A 22,764-nucleotide genomic window follows, 5' to 3' on the forward strand; every position below is an offset into this window, starting at 1 on the left:
ATCGGCAGCTGAGATAGGGCGTTTTTGAAACGAATTCTGAAATAGGGCATTCTTGAAAAGTTTTTTGAGATAGAATGTTTTCGAACCTGCTGCCGAGATAGGTCGATGTTCCACTCAGCCGTCGACATCGAGTTAGTTAATCTTTAAGTTTAGCTAAGCTAAGTTAATCTTTAGTTAGCTTGATTACCTAAAAATAATGCAAGTTTGGAAGGTTCATAATGCTTACTAGCTTCACCACCATGCCAATTTCTGAGGTTTCAGTCACTACAGTCGCTCCACTAAATGTGGATTGCTGAGCAAAACGTTGGATCATAATCTGATGACCATGCTGCAGCCAGCTGTGAACAGTGTTGGATTCCAAATTTCAACAACTAAACTTAGTTTATTCTACTTTTAATTTCCTTACATATGTAATTATGTATATTATCTTTTGCTCTTTGTTTTCTCAATCAATTCAATCATCTTTGGAATTCACCAAGAACTTTTTTTAAAAGACAGGCTAAAATGTATTGAGCTATAAAAGGCGCATCATCTCAGCGCAGATTCGACATTAGTAAATTGGCTACTGTATCGCAGACATTTGCTAGAGCAGCAACAAACAAACTATAAATTTCTACAAAACGAACTACCGGTTATTGTGTTGTGTGACCTGAACTTGTGCTGCGGTGAAGGCAAGTGTTAAAATTAAATCTTAATACTCAGGCAAGAGTGTACGTGTAAAAAGCAAACAAAAAAAAAACACAATAACAATCACAATAAAACTTAAAACATGTTGCAAACATACATATTAAGTAGTTAGCGTAATTACAAAAGAGAGAAACAAAATCGACAGCAAAAAAAAACGAAATAGAAATTAAAAAGGTTATCAACTGAAATAGTGATTTAACAAAATTGATTTGTTCTATCCGCTTACAAGGCGTACAAATTGTGTTGATTTAGACTGCTGCAAATAATTTGCAAATTTAAACGAAAGCTTGTCAAAATTATTAATCCAAACGAAACTATTTATTTTAAAAATAAAGATTAAAAAGAAATTTTTTAAGAAAAGATTCTTGCTGTATATTAATTTTCAGATAATCATTTCCACGTGTTATCTCTTAATCTTTATACACTAATGTTGAATTATCACTAGGCAAAGATTACAAAAAAAAAAGTTCAAATAATGTCATTTAGAAAACTGAATGCCTTCAAAAATTTTGGTCATTTTAATGCCCAGTGAAAAAAGTCGACATAAGGGTCTCGACAGAAGTAAGTCGTCGTTTTTAAAAATGAAAATTTCTTCTTGATTAAACAAATGAATTTGTTTCATTTGAGTTTTTGTATTTTAAATGCGGTAGAGAACTTGAACGCATCACGCGCTTCGCCGGTTATAAAGTGTTTTCCAATAACGACTTGACAACTTATTTAAGCCCGATATAATGATTGTTTTAAGAATGCGTACAAAATAAGATATTTAAGTTGTCAAATTCATATATTGAAAACACGGGGGAGAACCTTCATAAAACTCGCAAGCAGCTTTAATACATATTTTATTTTCGTTTTCGGAACTGTTTTTTTTTTCTTTCGAACCATAAGTAGCTCTTCAAGCTTAGTAAAAACATGACATTCAAAATTCCTAAGCTTCCTAAACTAAATTTCTAATACAAATAAATAATCCTAAATTCCTATACTACAATGAAATTAATATTCTAATAATGCATTTAAAATACATATTACTTGAGAAACTGATTTTACTTACCACGAACAGTGATATATTCCAGTTGGAAGGCACACAAATTAATATGATGTTTTTTGGCCCCTTTTCTTCTTATTTCATTTAGTTAAGAATAGAAGCAATGCCGACTGAAAGAAAGAAACAAAAAAATTATTTAAAATAATGTCGTAAATAGCTTCAATCAAAATTCGGTTAAAATCCAATTTAATGGCCTTATTCATAAAAAATAAAGTAGGTTTAAAAAGCTCTATAAATTGACGTTTTCACATATTTTTCAATTTATAAACCTTTTATAAAGCTACTTTATTTTTTATGAATAAGGCTATAAAACTGTAAATGGATTAAACCATTTTAATCAAAAACCAATGGAATTATAAATAAATGTGTGCCAAGCTTGGTTTTATTTGTAGATTTTTTTATATAGCAAGTGCTAATTTACATAATTAATTGGATACGCAAAACAAAATAAACAACGTTTCAGATTTCTCAAAAAAAAAAAACTGGTTTTTAAAAAAATACAAATTGTTTTGTTTCATTTTTTATTTGTATATATTTGCTTATCATTTTACTTTTCATTTTCTATAGTCAAAATGCGTTTCGCATCTGTGTTGCTGTTGCCGTTTCTATTCGCTTTGAGTGCGGCACAATTTGGCTTCGGTGGATTCGGCAATAGCTTCAATAGAGTATCCAATACCTTTCAAGAGGGCGCTCGCAGGGTGGCCAGTTCGTTCCCAGATTTATCGAATGTTCGGGATTTCGGGGATTTTATAGTAAGTATGAAATAAAATTTATTTTATTAATTAATAGTATCAACAAAAAAGCTTAAAAAAATAGCACAATTAATTTAAATTAAATTTAAAAAAAAATTTAAAAAAAATATAATAATAAATGAACTGAAAAATAAAATAAAAATTTAAATATTAAAAAAGAAATATTTGGTTTTTTAAGCTACCCAAGAACGGCAGTTAGTTTTTTATGATGTTTTTTTCAGTTCAGAAATTCCTTCTGAGGTTCGCCATTACCTGCCGAGTAGCGAACGCTACTAGAAATTTTCAAAAGCATTAAAAGTTAAATTTAAACAAGAATAACTGCTATTGCCCTTAGATTTCTTACATTCTCTTCATTCCCGTTTTGTAGGCAAAAACCGGCAAGACCTACGCCAGCGCTGCTGAACGCCAACTGCATGAGGCTACTTTCGGCGCTCGCCAACAGCTTGTCAATGCGCATAATGCCGCTTTGAGCGCCTCAAAAGGCTTCGAGCTGGGTCTGAATCAGTTTGCCGATCTGCCTTTTGCAGAGTTTTTAAATAAATTAACAGGAAATAAGAAGTCAGCTAGTGGAGAGTGAGTACGAAATTAAATATACATATCTATTAAAATTCCTCTGCCTTCTTATTTACCCAATTTCAGAGCAAAAGCCAGTAAACAACGCCAGGTAGCTGCTCCACCCACCACCAATGTGCCCGATTCTTTCGATTGGCGTGATAAAGGCGGCGTCACACCGGTGAAATATCAAGGGGATTGCGGTTCGTGCTGGACTTTTGCCAGTACTGGCGCTATTGAAGGACACACTTTTCGCGCCACTGGCAAACTGCCTATGCTCTCCGAACAAAATCTTGTCGATTGTGGACCTATAGACTATGGTCTAAACGGTTGTGATGGCGGCTTTCAGGAGTATGCTTTCGCTTATATTAAAGAAGTACAAAAGGGTGTGGCGCCCAGTGAAAAATACCCATATTTGGATAAGAAAGATACCTGCAAGTATGACCCAAGCACTAAAGCAGCACAGGTGAAGGGTTTCGCTGCTGTCAAACCGAAAGATGAGAAAACGATGAAGGAGGTTGTAGCCACTTTGGGACCGCTGGCATGCTCTGTGAACGCATTGGAAACGCTATTGCTCTATAAAAAGGGTATCTATGCGGACGAGGAGTGCAATAAGGGCGAAGTGAATCATGCTGTGCTAGTTGTGGGTTATGGCAGCGAGGGCGGCAAAGACTATTGGATTGTTAAGAACTCTTGGGACAAAAATTGGGGAGAAGAGGGTTACTTCAGATTGCCACGTGGCAGCAACTTCTGTGGTATTGCCGAGGAATGCAGTTACCCCATAGTTTAAGTGCGTAATGGAAATAAATGGTGTAATGCCTGTGATTACAGTAAATAAATAAGTAATTAATATGGTGAAGAATTTTTTAGTTTTTCGAATACCAAAAAGTCGAAATGCACTAATAAGCAAAATATCTTTTAATCTTAAAGCTTTAAAAAGTCAAAATTTTCCTTAATAGAGAAAAAGTGCGTAATGTTTAGTGCATATAAATTTATAAATGTTTATTTTTAAGACTTATTATACTTAACAAGAAAATTCGCCTTTTTTTAGTTCTTAACTTAGGCTAAAGCAAAATCATCGCGTTGATCATTGTATTCCATGACATGCTGTTTGATCTTCGAACTGTCCACCCAGGTAACGAAATCTTCCAAATTGCGTGTAACCAAAAATGCGGGATCGGTAATCATATCGGGGCCCACACGTACATGGCCTTGTTCAATCAAATCTGTGGCGTTTTTCAGATTTTGGGAGAGTTTGTCTTAAAAAAAAAAAACAAGATAGCAAATAAATATGTGATGTGCAATTTAATATTAAAACGATTAATGAATGTGACAGTACATACGTAGCGTTAACAACTAATGGTATATGCTGATTTGTTATTGCTTTGATTCTTGATGAGTTTTAGTTTTAACTTATTTTCACTAATATAATATATTACTACAACATGTGAATCGTTCCCACGACAGTCGGGTCTACGTAACCGGAACGACCCAGATTTATATCTGGCCAAGGACTGTCACTCCAGCAACACTGCCCAAAAAGTCTTTGGGGAATTTGTATGCTGCTACAACAACAACAACAACAACAACAACATGTGAATGTGATATGTATAAAATGTACGGAAAAAGTGGGATGGTATTACTATCGCGTGAGGGTTATTCCCTAATTTCTGTATAGTAATCCCCTTTTCGTCACAGTTTTGATCTAACTTTAGTACGCTTTTGGGAGACGATTCGGCTACGTGTACAATGGTTTTGGGTTATTGTGTCCAGGCGCGTGACCCGAATCAAAAACTTTGAACATATACATGTAGTCAAAGGATTCAACTTTAATTTAGAACAAACATTTCGAAGCACTAATTTATTGTTAAATTCTGCTTGAAATATGCAATTTTTGTAAATTTCAAGATGATTTGTGCGCAAAATTACTGTGGCCGACGTATACGGAGTTTTACTGACGAAGATTATTGTTTCAAACTCGGCCGAAAGCCGCCAACGTTGAGAGGTGTTCTGCGCAAAAATACTGTTGGTGGTATATACCGAATCTACATTTTCTCTACAAATTCATTGTACAAATAACCGAACAATTTCCACCGTTTTGTATATCTTAAGAATTCTAACTACTTACACTTCACCATCACCACTGGCAGACGCCGTCTACAAAAGCTACTTGCTGACACATTGCCAGCAGCTTCCAAATCATTTTTGCTTCTTATTAAGCCCATAGTATAGAGCTTCTCCAACAGCATAACCGCGGCTTCTTGCTTGAAAGGATCTGTGTTTTCGAGATTAGCAATTTTTTCACATAAGGTGCGCACTTCACGCGATAGCTTGTTATATCTAATTTATAAGGAAAATGTTACATATACATACATATAATAAGGTAAGGAATTGTAATATTTAATAAAGCCTTGTTGCCAATACTCACTTTGTATAATCACTAGGCTTGCGTAGGTGATAGCGTCGTATAATGCTTGTTTCCTTGCCACCATTATCCACCTTCCAAGTGATGAAGTCAACCTTTTTGAGCAACTTTTGCTCGTGATATTTAAGTTTTCGTACCATTTTATTGCTAAATAAAGTGTGAAAATTTGTGTTGTTTACCGAAAAAAGCGTGCTACAAATGGCGCCAGCTGATTTTATTTGATAGTGATGTGTGTTGATTTACTCGATTAAATAAACCACAGGGTGCTACAAATCCGCAAGGTAGGGATTTCTGCAACAGTGTGTATATACATATGGATATAAACATGTTGCTACAACTTGCATATGCAAAATTTTGTATATTTGGCTGGAGGGTTGGATCAGACTTGTATTTTTCGGCTCCAACAATGTAAATTACAAAAATGTACATTTCGGCCCCTTCCTCTACCCGTGCGCGGGCAGCTTATTTCACAAGACAAGATCTTAATACTGGGCTCCTAAAATGTGTAGCGCCATCAACGCGATATCAAAGTTTATTCCAAACAGAAAAGATTTTTTAACGAATAATTTGGTTTTCCAGCTGGAGAGGCAACATGCTCTTTTACTGCTGAACTCGCAACCATCCTATTCAATCCATCTCGTTTGTCTTCAGAAATATTGTAAAAATAAACTCCAAACTTTATATTTTTACTTCAATTTGTTATTTATTATTGGAAATAAAAATATACACGCATGCATTTTTCACCTCCAATCAACCTTGTTAATATTTTTTTCACATTAAGTGGTTATTTGTTTTAGATTTATTTTTGTTCGTTTTATATAACTTAAAATAATATATTTATATATATATATATATATGACAGTATAAAAAGTTAAAAAAATAAAATCAACATAAAATTTGGAGCGTTGCTTTAACGAAAAAACTAAAGTTAAAATAAGTTTAGTGTACTAAAATGTCACTGCGTCTTGGAAATATTTTTTTCTTTTTCATTTATTCTATTTTAGTATCCGTCAAGTGCTACGCGTATTATCGATTGCACTGCTACACAACTATATGCACCACAAAATATCATTTGCGGCGATTTGCAATTTGAGTTTTTAATAAATTAGTGTGGTTGTTGTGAGCTTTTAACTTGCGTTGTTTTAATATGTAACTTCATATATGTATTGAGCCAAAACCCAATTGAATTTCGCTTTGCGCCAGAAATAAATACATACATACTTTACATATTTAGCTGTCTTCTGCAATTTTTTAAAACATTTTTGGGCATTTTTATAAATTGTTTTCTACGAAACCTTGTAAATAGAGTTAAAACGAAATGGAACAGCAAAATTTTATGAACTATTAAGCTTCAATTATAATTTTTTTTTTGCTCGAACTACTACTAAGATTGAAGTTTTAATACATTGATTGGAAGCTTTCGAAAATTATGTTTCGAGTAAATAACAAAAATACAAGATTAAAATTTGTTTAATAGGTCTAAAAAGGTGTTCGAAATGTTGCATGAAAAGACAAATAATTGATTTACAAACTCTATAAATAAAGCATTAAACCACCAGACAAAGAAACTTAGTTGCGCTCTAAATTGCAAAAAAAAACTTTGGAATTTTCAAAAATCGCAACGGAAGCAATAAAAGCAATGCTATGCGTCTAAAGTTATATAATGACCGCAGCTGGGTTTTCGAAAATATTTCTCTTTGGGGTGACGCACGTTAGGAGTTTTCAACAAATTACAACAAATTGTACTCCAGATTTATAAAGGTCTCAGAACCTTTTTAGCACATAATTTCAAAAATGACAAATTTTGAATCGAGTCACTTTTGAAAGCCATGTGCAATATTTTAAAGTTGGGTACTGGCCACTGATGTGCAAAATGTCACATAACCTCAAAAATGAACAGCATAATCTATTTTATTGGCTTTGCTAATGAACTCCAACTCAAATGCTTTTTAAACTTAGATATATAAGAATTTTTGTTTTTTTTTTAGGAAAAATTTATACTTGATACTGTACTTTTGGACTTTGTCTTGCGAATTCATAACTTTTTAAATAATTTCGTCTTCTCTGCCATTTGGTTGTTGACGCACGCGCGCATGAACATCATCATCATTATCACCAACATTATCATATACATATGTATGTATGTATGTACGTATCTTGCATTTATTTATTTTTTATTTATTCATTATGCTCTTCAAGTCATACCTTCACTTTGCATATATTTTTTTTTTTTAGATTTAGTTTATGTATACCTTTATGTATACCCATTAAATATTTCTACAAAATTATTTCTATGAAATATTCATTCTATAAAAAAAAAAATTAAAATAAAATAGTATTAATTATTAAAAAAAGGGTTCACTTAAATAAGTTTACAGTGAATACTATTAGTTTTCGCACTTGCTTTGTTTTTAGCTTGTTGTTGCATAAAAAGAAAATAGAATGTAAAATGTGGTATTTAGTATACAAGTATGTATATGTATGCTAAAGAGCAAAAGAAGTATATAACTTTGACAAGAGAAGTGTTACACAATACACGATGACTACGTACTTGCGAACATATGATTATTTTTAAATAATTTTTGATTTATAAGTATGCTTACAAAAGATAATGTTTTATAAGTATGTATGTGTATATATGCAAGTATATATGGATATATGCTTATATACATAAATGTGTATGTATATATGAATATCCTTATTTATCCCTGTGGGTATGTGTATGTATATCTTTTAGCGTTGCTCCAGCTTTAGCTTTAGCTTTCTCAACTACACATTGGCTTTTGCTTATACAGCTTTCACACTTTCCCTCTCTCGTTTTGCGTAACTTTACTGCGCTGCAAGTGTTTTCAACTTAACAGTTAGTAAATGTTAGTTAGAAGTATATATATTTTTTTTTGCTTTCTTTTAAGCTCCTAGTTTCTCTTTGTTGCTCGTTTTTAGCCTTGCATATGCGCAACACACCACCAAACTTTTTCATCAATTATATAAGTATTTTTATATATAAGTATGTATTATATGCATTTATAACTTTCAAACCAACAATTTACATCTACATTAATCAGTGCGGTCACAACGCTGGCGCTGGCCATGCCTACGATGACTACGACGATGAAGTTTTGCATGCTTTGCTTGCTTGACTGCTGATGCTTGCAACACTTTGCAATTCCTTTGCTCTGAATTCCAATGCATGCGCACATTTTGCCATGAGTGGGGTGGCGAGACGACGTCGTTGCCTTTGGCATATATACACACTCACTTTAGATAACAAGCGCCATATCTTTTTTACTAGGTAACTGCACTTTTTTGCCCTGCCACAGCGAATTGTGAATCGTAAATGCATCGATGGTGACCGTTAGATGTTTTGTATGGACTTGTGAGAAGCATTTGCCGCCTGAGTTATACCTGTGCGCAGGTGTAAAAGTTGAGAACAAAAAAAAAATTATTAATTTAGCATGAAATGCAAATATAAAATAAACACACAAACACTCACTTAAAGAATTTATCAAACATGACTTCATCCACTTGACTAGGTCCTGTACCGTACAATTTGGCTACTTGATCCGTTTCGGGTGCGTAACTGTACAATGCACGGAATTGGCAGCCGGCATCGCGGAAGAGCACAAGAAAATGTTTCGCTTCGGATCGTGCAATCTTTTCCAGTACTTTCTGTTTGGCCTCACGATTCACCGCACCCGGGAATACACAATATTCCACGGCATTCAATATGATGCCACGATTGGATTTGGCGGCTGGTTGCTTGTAGAGTTTCGGACCTGTTCCATGCGATTATTAGGTGGAGAACGGAAACAAAGATGTAGTTGTAATATAGTCAACAAAAATTAAGAATTAAACTAAATGAATTTTAGATTTCTAAAAGTACAAACAATTTACGAATAAGTTAAACGTATATTTATGTGTATGTATGTATGTGGGTAGAATAGTTGTTTTAGCATAAAAGGGCACTAGATTTACGTTAACGTTTATTAACAAAAAAAAAATTAAGTAAATAAGTAATCTCGAAACGGCATTAACTACATTATTTTTTTATATTTTAATACATTTCTATAAGTTAAGAAATAAGGGCACACTTGTTTCAACGCTACGTACATAATAGTAAATAAAAGTAATTAATTATAAAGTTGATCTTTAAAATATATGCATGTCCTTAAGTTAATCGAAATAGTTATTTATTTATTGAATTTCCAAATGTAATTTTTTAAATAAGACAAAGTTGTCACATCAGTGTTTTAGTGGAAATTCGTCATAACAAAACTGCAACTAGTTTTACTTTATAAAAAGATAAAACAATGTAAACAATGCCGAAAGTTTTTCATAACCTTGGAGTCTACTCTGTATTGCGATTCGAAAAGCAAATCATTCTATGAGTTTGCATTAGTCCGTGTCGCCTTTCGAATCGCAATACAGAGTAGACCCCTTTGTATTCTAAAAAAAAAACATGTATACAAAATTATTTGGGTGATTCACACAGTTAATCGTTAAATTGTATAACGTTTAAAAGTATGTTTAGCTGTATCACTACTACAAAACATTTTAACCGTCTGAAAATTTACACTTTTACAATACGTCTGTTACGATACCGTGTGAATTTCCTCATCGTTGCAAAATTTAAGTGGGAATTCGGATAATAAAATTTCAACTATAATAAGGTAAAATCGTGTACATATGGCAGAGTTCTCCAAAACTTTGCATTCTATAAAAAATGTTATACAAACTTATTTGGGCGATTCACACAGTAATCCGTTTAATTTTTCAACCAGTAAAAGTATTTTTTAGCCGTTTCATAAAAAACACAAAACATTTTTAACTGTTTGAAAATTTACAAATTTTGCCAGAATCCATCTGTTACGACTATTTGTGAGCACCCTTAATGTCACAAAATTTAATGTATTTTAAATTTACGGCACTACTATGTATATGAAAATTGTTGAACGATAAAGCTTTACAAGTTGGATTTATAATACTAAGAAATTAAAATGTTTTTAATTAAAAAATTGTCATTAATTTATAATTGAGTTATTCAAACGGTGGCGTGAAGATCTAATTTTTGACAGACACAATTTTCTGTTTTATGGAAGTTCTCGAAACTTGTATGGTTTAAAATGTTTTTTTATTATTAAAAAACATTATTAAAAAACAAATAAATTTTTTTTCGATTTTTTGTGTTAAAATCTCCAAGCTTTCTTAACGAAGTTCTAAAAGTTTAACAATTTATATATATATACATATTTTAATTAAAAGCTCTACGTATACAAATGTCAAAATTTCATATTTTGATTGAGTGAGTGAAAATGTAAGTGTTGGAATTTTCTTTACATCTTCTTCTTTGAGAGAAGAATAGCTGAAATCTGACACTTGTATACCAAAGCAAAAAAAAAAATAAAAATTCACGTAACTTTTTGTTTTTGTACTGCTCCTAAATTTTTAGAACTTTTGAAGTTTATTTATAAAAAAAATTTAAATCGCCTTGAAAAATTATTTCATTATAGTCAAAGAAATCTTTTAAATATAAAAAAAAACGTTTGCTGTTTAATACGTAATGAACTGAAGCTTGTACAAAGCTCTATTTTTGCATTAAAATTACTGTGAGCTTTTCCAAATTAAGTAGCTTAAAGGACGACAATTAATTAAATTATTGTGGCTGCTGTAAAAACTATTGAAGTATTTTGGGACAAATTTCCATTATCGCTGTCAAGAAAGCTAATTTCGTAAAATTGATGTCAAATTATTTCACAAAATTTTATTTCTGGTTTATTTTGGATGATACAAGGAAAATGTAGCAGAGTATTCATTTTTCACTAATTGGCGCTCGAATCACGTCATGTATTAAGGCTGCTTTTTTCAAATCAGTATGTGTTTTTATTGCTAAAAATAAACGAACTGAGCTGACTGATGGGGAGTGTCTTTAAAGCGATTTCAAGAGCTTGTTTCCATTTTACGAGCCTACAGTATAGTACGTCCCAGTTAACTGACTACCTGCCTTCATTGTGTATATGTTAAAATTAATAAAAAAAATAATACTGATATTTTGGCGTTTACGCTTTTGCTCAGTCAAAATTTAAGTAAATTTTAAGTAACTTCCGATTTAAATGTTTAACAAAATGCTTTCCAGAAGGCCTTTATGAGTGCGCTTAGAGCCCATATCTATCAAAATTTATGTAAAGGTTCATGTTAAAGTAAAAACTCTATAACGAAATGTCAATAACCACGCCCTTATTTAATGTAGAATTAAATTTAATGTGATGATATTCTTGCTTAAAGTAGTTGTTCATGTATTTATGTGTATTTATATATTTTAAAATTTGCATGGAAAAATGAGCTGCACAAAAATCGCAGGCAAAAGGCTTAATATTCACGCTAGATTTTTTGTGTTGTAAAATACAGTGGCACTGAGAATTTCTCGCAACGCATGCAAAGTCTTTTATTATAATTGCTTTTTGCCAATTTTTTATTAAAATTATACTAAAACAATACACACAAAAATAAAATCTCTAAACTGTGTGCAAAACTCAGGAAAATTCAATAAATTTACGTACTCATTTGCATATGCTAAGTATGCAGTTGCTTAGCCCATTAAATTTTAGTATAACAAGTTGCTGAAGTTCCTAGAAAATCGCGTTTATTTTTGGCAATATATAATAATATATATATAATGGGCTAAACAACTGCATACTTGGAATTTTTCTAAAAAATCGGATTTGAAATTTGCAAATTAGTAAGAACATTTATTGCATTTTCCTGAGTTTTGCACACAGATTAGGGATTTTATTTTTGTGTGTTTTGTTGCAGTTAGAACTAGGTTTTAATAAAAAATTGGCGAAAAGCAATTATAATAAAAAACTTTGCATACATTGCTAAAAATTCTCTGTGCCAATACTTTTGTCCGGCACTGTATATACCAACGCTTTCGTTTTGAATAAAAATAAGGCTAATATAATTTTCATAGAAATATTAAAAATTGTGACTAATTGTGATTAAAAATTGTGATATTAAAAATTGAAAATTTTATTTGAAAAAATTACTAATTATGATTAAAAATTAAATTAAATTCATGACTGCTGTAAAGTAATTATGTAAGTGCCCATAGACAAAAAATACAGATTTTCATTTTATTAATAGTTTTTAACACATTATTGATTTGTAGTCGTTTAGCTATAGGTTACTATTATAATAGGGAAATTTTTAGTTTTCCTCTTTTACGTAGAAGGACCCCTAGATAATTTTATTTATTTTGAATATTCCTAATTTGTTCTCGTGATCGCTATAATTCTTGATACTATTATCAGCATATTTATCGATTTATGTATCGATATTGTTATCGATGTTTTTATAGATTATAGATTTACAAATTTAACGATATATAAATGGAATTTCTCATTAAAATGTACAAATTCAGTAATAGTTTAATGGTTTTATTTTTTGATATTATTTATATGTATGTTTATCGATACATTTAATTTATATTGTTTTTGATGTTTTTATAGAGACCGATATCGTCATCGACATATTTTTCTATATACACATTAATGAGGCCAAAGAGGTTTTATTTGTTTATTTAATATTCATTAATTTTTTAAGAAAAATGTAGTATATTCTCAAACAAAAACTAGGTAAATCTGGTTTTAAAACTCTATAGAAAAATTATAATAATTCAATACATTTTCGTTATAACTTAAAATTTTTTTTTTGGTATACGATTTATAGCGCACATACTTTGTATGAAAGAAAATGCGCAACACCTTCAACAAAAAAAAGATATAAAAACTCAATGCGATTTTTTTAGAAAAATAAATAAAAAGTTAGCACAATATGCATTTTTTAAAGTTGTAGAAAAAATTCGAACAATTAGAAAAAATTAAGTTTTTTTTAGATTTTTCCATTTACAAATTTTTTCTAACAAAAACTTCAAATTTGAGAAGAATTTTGCTAATTTCTACATTTCTATATTTTATTTTTAAGTACTATTTTATTTATTTTTTTATTTTAAAAAAATTATGGAATATCGAAAATGTAACGCATGCAAAACATCGATTGCATGTTCCACCTCAATTTTTGTAACCGGAAGCAGATTCGGCGATTGCGTTTTAGAAAGTTTTGAATTTTAAAGAAATTAAAAAAACGCTAATCTTGTTTTATCGTGGAATTTTGAAATTTTGAAAAATGTAACCAATCGAAAATAAAGTGCAGCTAAATATGAGCTTTCACAAAAAAAATGGTTTATGTTGTGTAGTAAATATTGGATGTAATTCGATGAAAATTGCATTTTGTACAACCATAAATGTATGTATGTATAAATGTTTGTTTGAGTGGGTGTGCGTGTGAGGTCGTGCAATTGTGTGCTCAAAAACAAAACACAAAACAAAATGTATAGCAAATATAATTAAATTGTTTTTATTAGGCGCAGCAGCAACAGCAGCAGCAGCAGAAAAAAATACAAACCCGAATATTCCATTGAGCCAAGATTGGTTGAGAGTAAGCCCGATCCATCATCGAAACCGCGTCGTTTCGTTATCAAACCTGGTGGCAGTGAGCCTGGTCCAGATGGCGATGGCATATGCCTGCCTGAAGCCATGCCAGGTGATGGCGCACGACGTGGCGGAGTGGCACGACCCAATCCCGAATCTGTATCTAGGCCAAAGGTGCGTTTCAAGCAGAAACAACAACAACAACAACGAACGAACGACACGCAACGTAACGTAGTTAGGCAGGCACGACAGGCGAGCGAGCAGTCATAAAGGCCGGGCGATTATACAACAGGCATTCACATTTAGTACAGATGAGTAACATATTTTCGTATTGTTTTTTATGTTCGGAATTGAGGTTTGTGTTAAATTTTCCGATTTTTTGATTTGGTAAATTTCAATTCAATTCAATGACAGCGAGGAGCGAGCACGTTTAGTTTGACGGGAATAATTATTTGTATGATGTTAGTTTGAAAAAAGAGATAAAAAACAACAACGCATGTGCATAATTTAACATTTGCCAAATATTATGAAATATGTGTGTGTTTTTTAAATTACACTTAATTTAATTTTTTAGGTTTCAAGTTTAAAATTTTCTCTCAGCTTTTTTTAGTAGATTAAAAATTTTTACTTTTAGCTTGACTGCTATTATTTTCTAGGTTTAACTGTTATTTGTATGGATGTATATATGTAGATAAGGTTTTGAGCAATGAGTAAAACCGCAATCATTTCCGAAAAGGTTAAAAAATAATTTTTGAGTAGTAGATATATAAGTATGTAAGTATATGTAGCAAACAAAATTAGACTTATGTATGTACGTTTGTAGCTGTATAATTATGTACAAAAGAATGAGGACATGTAGTATTTGTAGATACATATGCACATACTTAAATGACATGATAAGTTAATTGAGTTATGAGTAGTTAGATTAATATAATTTTTTAAATACACATGTACATTAGCGTGGACCGAAAATCCGCTTTTTTAGAATTTTGATTGGTAATAGCAAAAATATGGTTCATTATGCTCTAAAAAATATCTGTGTGAAATATGACAATTTTTGGTCAATATCTTAGGCTCGCCCGAGCCCATCAAAGTTCAATATGGCCAAAAAATAAAAATTAATAAATAAATTAAGTAATACATTTTTTTACTAAAATTGCGATAATATTCTAAAGTATTAGTCCTACATAATTAGGTATATGGACCTTTTTTGTAGAAAATCGAAGTTAGCTAAGAAATTTTTGTTTTTAGTACCTGAACTTTGATGGACTTGGGCGAGCCTAGGATATTGACCAAAAACTTTCACATTTCACACAGATATTTTTGAGAGCATAATGAACCATATTTTTGCTATTACCAATCAAAATTCTAAAAAAGCGGATTTTCGGCCCACGCTTATGCATGTACATAGATATGTATGCACATGAGTATTAAGGTGGTCCTTAAAAATATTCAGATTTTGAGATATCCATTTATTTTATTCTACGTGCAAAATAAAGACAGCCACGAAAATTTCAAAATTTAAAAAATATATAGCGGTTGCTAACAGGGTTTGAAAATTTTTAAATCAAAATCCAATATTTCGACAAAATTTTGACCTTGACCAGCTATAACTCAGCGAGTTTATGAATTTATATGAATAAGCTTCAATAATGTGTCAAATTTAACAGATTTAAGGTAATTATTTTGTAGAATTTTTTCGATTTCAAAAAATTTAAATTTTTTGAATCTAAAAATTTAATTTTAAAATTTTGAAATTTTCTTGAATGGCTTTATTTGGTACGTAGAACAAAATAAAGGCGTACTCCATAAAAAATTTAGATTTTGATATTTTGAAAGAACCATTGTAAATTGCGTAAAAAACGAAGTTTCATTACTCTTAATGGAACTTTTTGCACACCGCATTATATTTCAAGCCCTCAGGTTTACATCCAAAGCCTTGACTAGAATGAGATTTTACTAGAGATTGTAAATAAATCAGTTTTATATTTTCAAATCAAAAAGGCATGATGAAAATATTATCGCACCGCTTTTCCGAAGCGAAAAACATAAAAATTATAATTGAAGAACTTAAAAAACCTTTTTCTACCGATTTATTAAAAACGTAATATAATAATAAAAAATTTCAAATAATGGAAAAAATTATACATTGAAAAATTAATTCAAAATTAAACATAGGAGTCCATAGTCCTATAGCATAGTCCTGTAAGTTCATTGTATCTACAGAAACTAGTTATGCGATGTGCTTTGTCATTGTTACTGCGATTTGTGCTAATTTTTAATATTCACACATTTGCTTGACTGATTTGTATAACAAAAAGTTTAAAATGACGTAAAGATGCTTAACATAAGTTAAACTGTTGCCAGTCAGATGTACATATTTTTCACCATATATGAAATAATGACATCTTATTTGTGAAAATTCTGTGTTAGCGAGGGTTAAATAACAAATTTTGTTGGTTTTCCGCATAATGTACTTTCAAAATGCTTATTTACTTTAGTTGTGGCTCTAAAAATAGCTCCTAACAGGAGCGTATTTTGTGTGTACGACCCTTTATCCATAACCCTACTTTTAGTTTAGTTAAAAAGCACAAAATGTAAACTCAAACCGAAATTAATTAACTGTACTTGCATGGATGAAATTTTGTTAGAAATGGGCGTGGTTATTGACACACTTTAGTGATGCGTTTACTTAATTTATTTTTTTATTTTTATTAAACTCTAAACAGAGTTGCTTTTAGGGGCGTTTGGTTAAGTATTATTATTGCTGCGAATTCGTTGTTTACCAAAATGATGAATGCATTTTTAAATAATATTGAATAGCGAAAATTTGGCATTTTATATGTACATGAAAATAATTTATGTTCAAAAGGAAAAGACAAAAAAACGTCGCAGAAAGTTACAATGCCGAAGTTGGCGTAGATTAAGAAAAATTTAATGCAGACATTTTTTTACATACAAGTATTAAAATTTTTTCTTGTAACTTTTTATAAAAATGTAGTTCATACTACAACAAAAAATATATAAAACAGAATTTCTAAACTTTGTGCAAAACTCAAGAAAATTTTCAATAAATTTGCGCACAAATTTGCATTTTACTAAAATTTAATTGGCTACAAAACTACATTTTCAAAATTTTTCAAAAAATTTGATTCGAATGTTGCAACTTTGTACGCAAATTTATTGAAATTTTCTGAGTTTTGCACAAAGTTTAAAAATTTTGTATTTATTGTTTTCTTTTTGCAGTATGTATAAGCTATATTTTTTATAAAGTTTGCAGAAAAAAATAAAAATAAAAAATATGCTGCATACATTGTGAAAAATTCTCTGCCAATACTTTTTACCGGTAGTGTATATTTATGCGGTTAACAACTATCGCGATGAATTATCTCTTAGAATGGTGAAGGCAATAGAATTTTCTTGCAAAACTACATAAAATGTGGAACACGTGTTTTACAACCTTTTTTTAATCCTACGAGAATTGCATCTATTTTGAGAAAAAATGCGCGAATAAATTTCATTCACAAAAAGAGATTTCAACAGACAAAAAATGCCGCTTTAAGGTGAAAAAACTCTAAATTACGAAAACGAAATTATGGCATTAGCCACAACAATAAAAGAATTTAATAAATAAAGTTGACAAGCACTATATGTAGAATGAAACTACTAAAATACTACCTAGGCTTGAAATATGTACTAACTCTTGAAACTTGTATCTTAAGCTATACTAAAAATGTAGTTTATGAATACATAATATGTATAACATATGTATTACAAAAGCGAAGACCACCACAAGTACAAGTTAAAAATGGTTATAAGTACCTATGCAACGAGTGTAAACAATATGAAACCAAAACCAAAACAAAAACCAAAACCAAACCACCAACCACCAGGGTAAGCAATTTTTTGTTGTTGCACATAGTATTTTACAGCTCTACGGCGCTTATTCTTTTTTAGCGTACACATAAGCCATTTTTTGTTTTCATAATTATTTTTTTTGTTTGTTTGTTTGTTTTGTAATTGGTCTTCGGTTCTTACCACACAGATTCATTAGCGAATTGGACTTGCGACCACGGAAATTAAGGCTACTTCCTTTAGCTACAGATATACGTGAGCGACCTCGATCGACGGTTGGTTCTGGAAAAAGGCCCATAATACAGGCGTTTGTTTTGGTTTGATATTTAATAAAAATTTGTATTGTATATGCGTAATGAAGTATTTAGAAAGAAAAAAACAAAACAAAAGGATAGTAATAATATATCCTTAGAATAGTAAGGTTACATACATAAATGTATAAAAGAAAAAAATATGCAGGAGAGTAGGTGAACGAAATGATGAGAAAAAACTGTTGGTGTACTAAAATATTTTCAATTGATAGATAATTTTTTATACCTACACCATTTCGTTAAATAAATAAAAGGTCGTTAAATAAATAAATTGCCGTATAAGAGTTATATAAATTATTAATGCATGTATATACACTTTGCCGCCAGAAAGCTGCTTGTCGCAGCTGTTTTTTCAACATCCTCACCGGGTATAGGTATGTGTACACGCACCGTGTATGCTTATGCATGCGTGTATGTGTATTAAATGGTCTAATATTTTACATTTTTTATATATGCACATGTGCTTAATATGTACATATGTATAAGTCTGTATAAAGCACTAGAAAATCCAAAATATAAACTTTAATTAATACTACCCAACACCAACCTCTTGATGCCTTATATGATCCCCTGCGCCCAATCGGAGTTGAACTTGTGCTTGGGTATTCATCAGGTGATTCTGTTTCGAAATATATAAGTAACATATGCAGATGTGGATTACAAAATACATACACAGATGAAGTAAAATTGCAAGTGATATGAAATACTTAAATATTTATGTAACATTATCATGCAGACGAAAAAAAAAACAATTTAAATGTATATTGGGGCAGTGCGCCTAAAAGTAGATTAAGTTTAAACGAGTGAAATAGATTTACGGCCTATCACGTATTTCGTAATCAAGTTAATTTGATCGTGTGGGCATTTAGGTGCAGGCCTATGCAGATCTATTGTCCCCTCGACTCTTCACAATACTTCCACTAAACCTAAACTCCTAAAAAAAGCAGCAGCGCGTTCGGAGATAAAGAGTGAAAGTACTTAAACTGTGGCCAAATAGACCCTAGACTTCTCTAACGTCTTCAGCGGTCGGCATCACACTCGATGAGAATGTGTAGTGGTATCTCACTTGCCGAGTCGCACAACCGACTATATTCCCAGCTTGGACAGATGTCCTCTTAGTCTGCAGTGTCAGTGTAAGGATACCTTTTGTATTCTTAGTTTCTCCTTTGGGAGTTTAGTTCAGATTTTGGAATCTCTTATTGCTGTACCCTCCCTGTAAATTCTTTGCCTGGCACAGTCCTGAGTGGGATTGAGCTGGCATGTGAAGAGGTAGTTGAATTGGTGTCGTGCAGCGAGTCTCCACATGCCGGATATTGGGGTCGAGTCTGCACAGGTAGATGTTGAGACGGCTGAAATATTCAGACCGTAACTGTGTTAGAGTAACGCGGGTCCCTCTTGGCAGTTGAAGCTGTGTCTCCTACAGGTGATGATTGGGCTGCAATCACGGCATTCATAGGCTAGGAGTCCTGGGCGGAGGCTCCTCCTCGAGCAAGGGTCTGTTCGTGTGCTCGCGTCTGTGACAAGTCTATAGTTTCGTCCGGTGACCAAACAGACGCAGTATAGTTCAGAACCGGGAACGACGGCCCTATCTTCTACATGTTTTCAGAGGATATAACATTTCCTTTTCCTAATCCCTCTCTAGCAAAGCTTAGCAAAGTTCTTTTGGCAACCTGCTCCATGGATATACATATGTATGAAAGAGGTTCAAGTTCGAGAACCAATTCCAGCGCCGTCGTCGCACATGTGCCCAATTTAAGGCCACAAATATAGCATACTTCGGGCCGGCAAAAACGCAGGAAGACCGGAGCGTCTTTGGGTTCGATTCGAATTCGCGGCATTCCAGCTAAAGCAGTTATCACGGTTTCTTCGGATCAGACGCACATTCAATTTACTCTGGACGAAGCGCGTCCTCTTACCAAAACCCGTCAAGAATTTGAGGAATACGAACTGGGACACGTACTGCAGGAAACTACGTCTATCTCACTCTGTTATACTAGGTATGGTGGACGCCGCCGTATAATTTTTCAGCGTATAGAAGAAGCGTACATTCATAAAGCCTTTGCAACAGTGGCCTTCATCGACATCAAAGAAGCACTTGCTAGAACAAATAAGTGCTCATTTACACACGGCGATTTTTGTTGCCGCAACCCGACGTTTGTAGGAGAGAGCGTGACGAGGAAAGGAGAGGGGAACGGAGTTGCTCGTGCTCGGGCAACACGCTTTGTGCTCTCGTTCGTCTCGTGTAAATTGAGATAGCGATTCACAGCTGACAACAACAATTGCATACACAAAAATCGTCGTGTGTAAATGAAATGAGCAACACCAAAAGGGAATGTGAAAAATCGCGTCGACAAGTTTCCGTGTATAAACGCAGTCTAATGAGACATGGGTCTGATCACGGGTCAAGTCAATCTAAAGTTGACTCTTTCTTTGATTACCAAGGTGTTGTACACTCCAGGTTCTGGCCCCTAGGCCAGCTGAACTACATTACCTATGCGTTATGCGCCTTTGGGTGAGCAAATGGCCAGATTTATATAAACATCATGGATTTTCTCGCCAAACTCTCAATAAATGCCATCGCACATCAACCATATTCACCTGATATTGATCCTTCAAAACTGAAATTACCACTTCGGGATACCAAAGACATAAAAGAGAATACGCGGCGCGGACCGAAGAAAAAATAAAAGTTTTGTGTTTGTTACAATAAATTTTGTTGAATAATAAATATTTTGTATTTGAATTGTGACAGAATTTAGATCTCAAACGCTTTGCGCTATTAAAAAAAAATATATATTAAAGTACACAAAACTACCATAAAACCTACTTTTAGGCGCACCTTACTTTTTTTTAATATATAATCAAATCTGTGGCATTTTGATATAACAGCTTAAGGGATAAAAAAATGCGCTTGCCTCAAAAATGTTATATATTCATGAAGCTCCTATTAGTTAAAACATAATATGGGACCTAAATGAAATATTGCTTTAAATAGAAAGTAACCTAAATGGAAATAAGTTGTTTTATCAAAATGCCAATAAACGTGATAGTATTATAAATTCCATTAAAGTCTATAATTTCATCATGTTTATCGGCAGATTGTAAAGTTAGTTTAATACTTATAATAAAAAAAAAATAATCATTAACCACATAAAAAATGCAAACACAAACTTTGTTAAAATCATTATGCTATTAAATGTAAAAAATAACAACTTCAAACGCAAATAAAATCAAAGCTCTCAAGCATTGAAACAAAAATTTAAAAATACGCGCGCGTTTCGGACGAACAATAAAAATCGTAATAAAATTTAAATTTTGCTTTAGTAAAAAAAAAATTAAAATAATGTAAAATAAAACAAAGCTGCTTGTGAGTGCATTAGGTTGAGTTTCTTTAAGTTCATGTAGTTTATACATATGTACATATGTATATATTAAAATTACTTTTTAATGCATGATTTTTGTAATGTATGTATGCCAATGCTGATGAGAAGCCACGTCTCCTGCATGGACGCATATTGTGCAATGCATACAAAATTTGCGAGTGGCTATAGAAAATTCAATCGATTAGCTTTTTTTTTCTTAATTATAATTAAATTTCTTAGCGATAAACAGATAGTTTCTTTTACTTGTTTTTTGGTTTAGCTCATTATTTACCTTTCACAGTTAGAGAATCGTGCGAGCCTCTATATAAATCACGTCTCAGGGTGTTGGAATTGCTCAACGTACCATAGGCTACACAGAGTATGCAGCGCGAACAATGGAAGCCAATGGGCGAAAAATTAATACACAACGAAATATATATGTAAATAAATAAATAAATGTTAAGTTAACAAAATAAGAAATAAACGGCAAATAAAAGCACATTTTGATGTCGTTGCTTGCATGCCTCGCATTCTGCTGATGGATTTCGAAATGAGCGAACAAAAAAAAAAACACTTTGGTAGCACGACACTAAGATATTTTGAAGGATCACAAAAAAAATAATACATAATTGCACAAATATGTATAAAAAATAAACAATAAAAAAAAAATATCAATAAAACTTACGCTTTAATTACAAAAAAAAAAATATATATACATATATGGTTTATACATAACATGTTATATTTAAACCTAAGAGCTGCGAAAAAGTTGATAACTCCTTCAAACACTTAAAAATGCATTCTGGATTGTGTGAGTGCAATTTTTGCCAAGTTTCTGAAGATGCTGAAGAAAGCGTGCTTGAAATGTATACATATTTATGTATTATATATTAGTGCATTTCCCAGGAAATTTGGGTAAATAAAAAGTTTTGCAATGTACCTTATTTACCAACAGAAATTGTCCAAGAAATTAGTTTGATACACAGATTCTATTTTTGAAGCAAAATTTTTTAATTTGAATATTTTAACATCACCGTTTGTTTGTGCACATTAAGTTCGACGTATTAACTAACAAGTTCGAAAAATTCGAAAATTATACTTTTTACTCACTAAGTATTTATTTTTGTGATTTCTAAAAATTCGAAGATTAAAATTAGGACTATTTTGTATATTATGTCGGGGCTAAATGGTCAAATCTTTATTTTCGAAAACTTCGAAGACTAAAATTCAAACCCACTGAACAATTTGAAAACATCGCACTATTTACACTCTGAAACATGGGAGTTTTT

At 31.9% G+C, this 22,764-nt stretch overlaps 3 protein-coding genes across 25 annotated transcripts in view; 1 reads left to right on the forward strand and 2 right to left on the reverse strand.

Annotated features, from left to right (window-relative positions):
• Nucleotides 1-550: 550 nt before the first annotated feature.
• LOC118744743 (cathepsin L1) lies at nucleotides 551-3,895 on the forward strand. Its single transcript, XM_036477999.1, has 4 exons — nucleotides 551-671; nucleotides 2,300-2,484; nucleotides 2,852-3,057; nucleotides 3,124-3,895. Exons 2-4 carry the CDS (start codon nucleotides 2,305-2,307, stop codon nucleotides 3,824-3,826), a joined length of 1,089 nt encoding a protein of 362 aa, XP_036333892.1. The 5' UTR covers nucleotides 551-671; nucleotides 2,300-2,304; the 3' UTR covers nucleotides 3,827-3,895.
• Nucleotides 3,896-4,012: 117 nt separating this feature from the next.
• LOC118744747 (U3 small nucleolar ribonucleoprotein protein IMP3) lies at nucleotides 4,013-5,699 on the reverse strand. The gene is made up of 3 exons (XM_036478004.1): nucleotides 5,465-5,699; nucleotides 5,165-5,376; nucleotides 4,013-4,295 (listed from the first exon to the last, which is right to left on the reverse strand). The coding sequence occupies exons 1-3, from the start codon at nucleotides 5,599-5,601 to the stop codon at nucleotides 4,096-4,098; spliced, it is 549 nt and encodes a 182-aa protein (XP_036333897.1). The 5' UTR covers nucleotides 5,602-5,699; the 3' UTR covers nucleotides 4,013-4,095.
• Nucleotides 5,700-6,708: 1,009 nt separating this feature from the next.
• LOC118744750 (patronin) overlaps nucleotides 6,709-22,764 on the reverse strand; it is a 37,166-nt gene continuing 21,110 nt past the window's right edge. For 11 of the 23 annotated variants that reach the window (XM_036478006.1, XM_036478024.1, XM_036478021.1 and 8 more), the window contains 6 exons: nucleotides 21,768-21,845; nucleotides 18,661-18,732; nucleotides 17,986-18,084; nucleotides 13,922-14,110; nucleotides 8,955-9,237; nucleotides 6,709-8,866 (listed from right to left, as the gene is read on the reverse strand). In XM_036478006.1, coding sequence (XP_036333899.1) covers nucleotides 8,722-8,866; nucleotides 8,955-9,237; nucleotides 13,922-14,110; nucleotides 17,986-18,084; nucleotides 18,661-18,732; nucleotides 21,768-21,845 — 866 coding nt within the window. In that variant the 3' untranslated portion in view covers nucleotides 6,709-8,721. The remainder of the gene's footprint in view (nucleotides 8,867-8,954; nucleotides 9,238-13,921; nucleotides 14,111-17,985; nucleotides 18,085-18,660; nucleotides 18,733-21,767; nucleotides 21,846-22,764) is intronic. The other 12 variants (XM_036478031.1, XM_036478029.1, XM_036478023.1 and 9 more) reach the window with 9 other exon arrangements.

The sequence above is a fragment of the Rhagoletis pomonella genome, unplaced genomic scaffold (assembly GCF_013731165.1).
Source record: "Rhagoletis pomonella isolate Grant_MI unplaced genomic scaffold, Rhpom_1.0 Rhpom_scaffold_00008, whole genome shotgun sequence".
NCBI classification, from domain to species: Eukaryota; Metazoa; Arthropoda; class Insecta; order Diptera; family Tephritidae; genus Rhagoletis; species Rhagoletis pomonella.

Bases quoted from the DNA above. Each gene is read 5' to 3' on its own strand.
- LOC118744743 (XM_036477999.1), top strand. From the start codon at position 2,305: ATGCGTTTCGCATCTGTGTTGCTGTTGCCGTTTCTATTCGCTTTGAGT. The intron at 2,485-2,851 runs GTAAGTATGAAA...CCCGTTTTGTAG, and splicing joins GGGATTTCGGGGATTTTATA to GCAAAAACCGGCAAGACCTA. The intron at 3,058-3,123 runs GTGAGTACGAAA...ACCCAATTTCAG, and splicing joins AAGAAGTCAGCTAGTGGAGA to AGCAAAAGCCAGTAAACAAC.
- LOC118744747 (XM_036478004.1), bottom strand. From the start codon at position 5,601: ATGGTACGAAAACTTAAATATCACGAGCAAAAGTTGCTCAAAAAGGTT. The intron at 5,377-5,464 runs GTGAGTATTGGC...CTTATAAATTAG, and splicing joins AAGCCTAGTGATTATACAAA to ATATAACAAGCTATCGCGTG. The intron at 4,296-5,164 runs GTAAGTAGTTAG...TTTTTTTTTAAG, and splicing joins GCCAGTGGTGATGGTGAAGT to ACAAACTCTCCCAAAATCTG.